General features: G+C 47.4%; 1 protein-coding gene across 1 annotated transcript in view; it reads left to right on the top strand.

The window, feature by feature from the left end:
• LOC106816968 (structural maintenance of chromosomes flexible hinge domain-containing protein 1-like) overlaps positions 1 to 3220 on the top strand; it is an 8459-nt gene that overhangs the window by 4184 nt on the left and 1055 nt on the right. The window contains exons 2-5 of the mRNA XM_014821614.1: positions 224 to 351; positions 749 to 875; positions 1285 to 1404; positions 1777 to 1848. Coding sequence (XP_014677100.1) covers positions 224 to 351; positions 749 to 875; positions 1285 to 1404; positions 1777 to 1848 — 447 coding nt within the window. The remainder of the gene's footprint in view (positions 1 to 223; positions 352 to 748; positions 876 to 1284; positions 1405 to 1776; positions 1849 to 3220) is intronic.

The following is a 3220-nucleotide window of genomic DNA, read 5'->3' as shown; positions in this document are numbered from 1 at the left end:
AAAGAGAGAGAGAGAGGGGGAATCCGGAGAAAGAGAGAAAGAAGAAAGAAGGGTGAGGAGACGAGAGGTACAGTTGGTGCGAGAAAAAGAGAGAGAGAGAGAGAGAGAGAGACCGGAGAGAGACAGCACAGTTTCTTCAATGCATTTGCAAATAATCCAATGGCATTTCTACCTGACATGTTAGCAAGTGAAGTCGAAATTTTTTTGCCGTCCGCCATTGCAGATGTTTAGCCCAGAGTCGGGCCGGAACATGGTCTGTGTCATTGACAACGGCAAGGGCATGACGTCGAGAGAGCTGAACGAGTGGGCCATCTACAGACTGTCGAAGTTCACCAGGAATAGCCGGCGGATGTGAGCATACGTACAAGAATTATAGCCAACATTTTACTTACTTACTTAATCCTCTTCACTCCTACCGGAGCATAGGGCCAACATTGCCAGCAGGAAAATTTGTGCCCGACTGAATTTTACGTGCAAATCACTGCTCCGAAGTTTTTGTTTTGTAATTGCGCAATATTTTTTTCATAATATTCATTTAATATACGTGTGTGTGTGCATGCGTGCCTGCGCGGGTGGGTGCGTGTGTGTGTCTATATAAATATAATTATTATTATTATATAAATATATATATGATATTACAATATTATATAATTCACGTGCGAATGCACACTATACTTGATGAGCAGTGGTAATAGAACTTCTAACAATGCTAGCTGATGTATCACGAGGTGCGGTGGCCATGTTGCAGGGACGGGCGGGCGGCCGGTGACGCCGCGGCAGACGACGAGCACGTGCCGCGCTTCCTCAATAGCGACATCTCCTATTTTGGCGTCGGTGGCAAGCAGGCGGTCTTCTTCATCGGCACGTCAACGCGCGTGAGTCGTCCGCGCCTCTCCCCGCGCTCGCGTGATCAAACATGGCTGCGTCGAACAGATGCGGTCTCGTGCGACCAAAGATGGCAGCGTCGAACGGATGCGGTCTCGTGCGACCAAAGATGGCTGCTTCGAACGGATGCGGTCTTGTGCGTGGGGCTAACCGGTTCCCACGCTGTGTTTGTCGACGCATTCTTCCATATCAAATTGCATTTTATTTCTTTTGTAAAAAGCCTCATTGCATAAGGCCTCTGTTTGCTGTTTTTCTTTGAGGTTTTTGTAGAAAAGCAAATGCAGAATTTGTGGACTGAATCGGCTTAACAGCGTGCTGTGTGGGATTATCACTTATTTCGTCATACCATCTTGCTCGTGGCTCCACTTTCGTTTGCTAATGCCTTTACGATCGTGACAGATGATTTCAAAGCCGGCTGACTCGGAGGACGTTCACGAGCTTCTAATATCGAAGGAAGACTTTGAAGCAAAGGAGAAAAACAAGGAGGCGATATATGAAGGCTTCATCAGAAACAGAAAGGTAAGATTCTCTCACTTGCCTAACAGACGGTGAAGGATCGGGTATTAGTGGATCAGTGTCATTGAAGTTACAAGCTAGAGAGGGAGGGACAGAGAGAGAGAAGGAGAGATAGAGAGAATATAAGAGAGAGAGAGAGAGAAAATAAGAATGAGAGAGAGAGAGAAAATAAGAGAGAGAGAGAGAGAGAAAATAAGATAGAGAGATAGAGAGAAAGAAGGAGGGAGACAGAAAATAAGAGATAGAGAGCAGGAGTGAGAGAGGGAAGGCGAGTGAGAGGCTGACAGAGAGAGAAAAAAATAAAACATGAATGTCATTCGGTGACCTCTCCCGACGCGCGCGACCTTGACTCCACCGACTATGACCCCACGCAGGGTCGGCGACGGCAGCCACCTCGCGCGGGCGACGACGCTGACTCCTGCGCGACCTTTGTTGCCGAGGAAACGCGCAAGCAGCAATTCACCGTCGTCGCGATTCTCCCGGCATCCCCGAGGAGCACGTGCACTTCACCTTAGCGCTACGGCTACGCTCCTCTGGTGCCACGCACGCTCGCGTGCGTAGCGCCCGTCGTCCGGGATTTTTTTGCTTTTTGTTTTTGTAAATTTGTATATTCCGCGAGGTCGGTGCGGATCCGTCCGAGAAGGGTGGCCCTTGCTTGAGGCAAACGACTACACTAAAGCATACGACAACGTATCAACTATGACGTGAATGATCGTTGACAGGAACGTGCTATATCATCATGGGTGCATTTTGGTATGTATATTACATGTGTATATGCACATATATGTTGTGTACGTGTTGTCATGTATATGTGTATACACTTACCAAAAAGAAAAATGTAGAGGATTGTTAGTGGGGTGGCAGGATGGTGCTGTTTGTAGCTGTGGGTGGTCTTCGCTGCCACTTATAGGATATCAGCTCGTTGTGCTGCCACATACACGTTTCCACACACACACTCACTAAATAAGTACACATAAAATAACTCGCTAAAAATGGGCGATAACTAGAACGATTGTTAAACGAAGTCGAAATTGCCATAAGTGGTTGCTGCTGGGTTTTGCTGCAGGAACTCTACCACTTACTACTACCACGGTCGGAAGGAAACAGCAGTTAAGACTGACAGCGGTGAGGAAGCTCCAGTCATTCAAGAACATCGACATTGACGGGAAGCTCACACTACTATATTGAATGACTAGTCATAATCATACAGAATTGACCTCATAACGCTTGCTGTGGATGCATGAGGGCTCTTCCGAGGAAGACAAGTCAGACAGGCCACTACCCTCGGTAGAGCGTTTTAATTCAGGCCTGCGATAATCAAAACTAGTGATGATAAAAAAAGCAAAAAAAAAAACATCTTCCCTAAGCTGACCAACGGTTTCGCTCATCGCCTCCCTCATGGCGGCACGGCGCTGGACGTTCTTGTGAGTTGCCGTGTGCGTTCGCCTGATAATACAGATGCGTAACCTCGACTGACATTGTTACGATACGTGAAGGACGTTGCACATGCGCTAAACATCCTTGTATGTGTCATCTGCCATTATATTACTGTATAGATGGCGATGCAGATGTAGTATCCCCTGACTCTGCCGCCGGTTTCAGGTGACGAAGCAGATTGATATACATCCTCTGCCATTGCCGTGGTTATAGGCAACGGCGCAGAAGCATAACCTCCTCACCTTTACCGTGGTTACGAGTGCAACGATGCATTTTAACAATTAACATCATGCTGCTATTGCTCGCAGTTACAGACGATGACGCAGATGCTAACTCTTCGTCGTGCCGTGTGTTACATGGGACGATGCAGATCGATTTCTCT

The sequence above is a fragment of the Priapulus caudatus genome, unplaced genomic scaffold (genome assembly GCF_000485595.1).
Source record: "Priapulus caudatus unplaced genomic scaffold, Priapulus_caudatus-5.0.1 Scaffold1548, whole genome shotgun sequence".
In the NCBI taxonomy this organism is placed as follows: Eukaryota; Metazoa; Priapulida; class Priapulimorpha; order Priapulimorphida; family Priapulidae; genus Priapulus; species Priapulus caudatus.
Note: the sequence above shows the minus strand (reverse complement) of the source record. Positions and strands in the feature narration are given on the sequence as shown.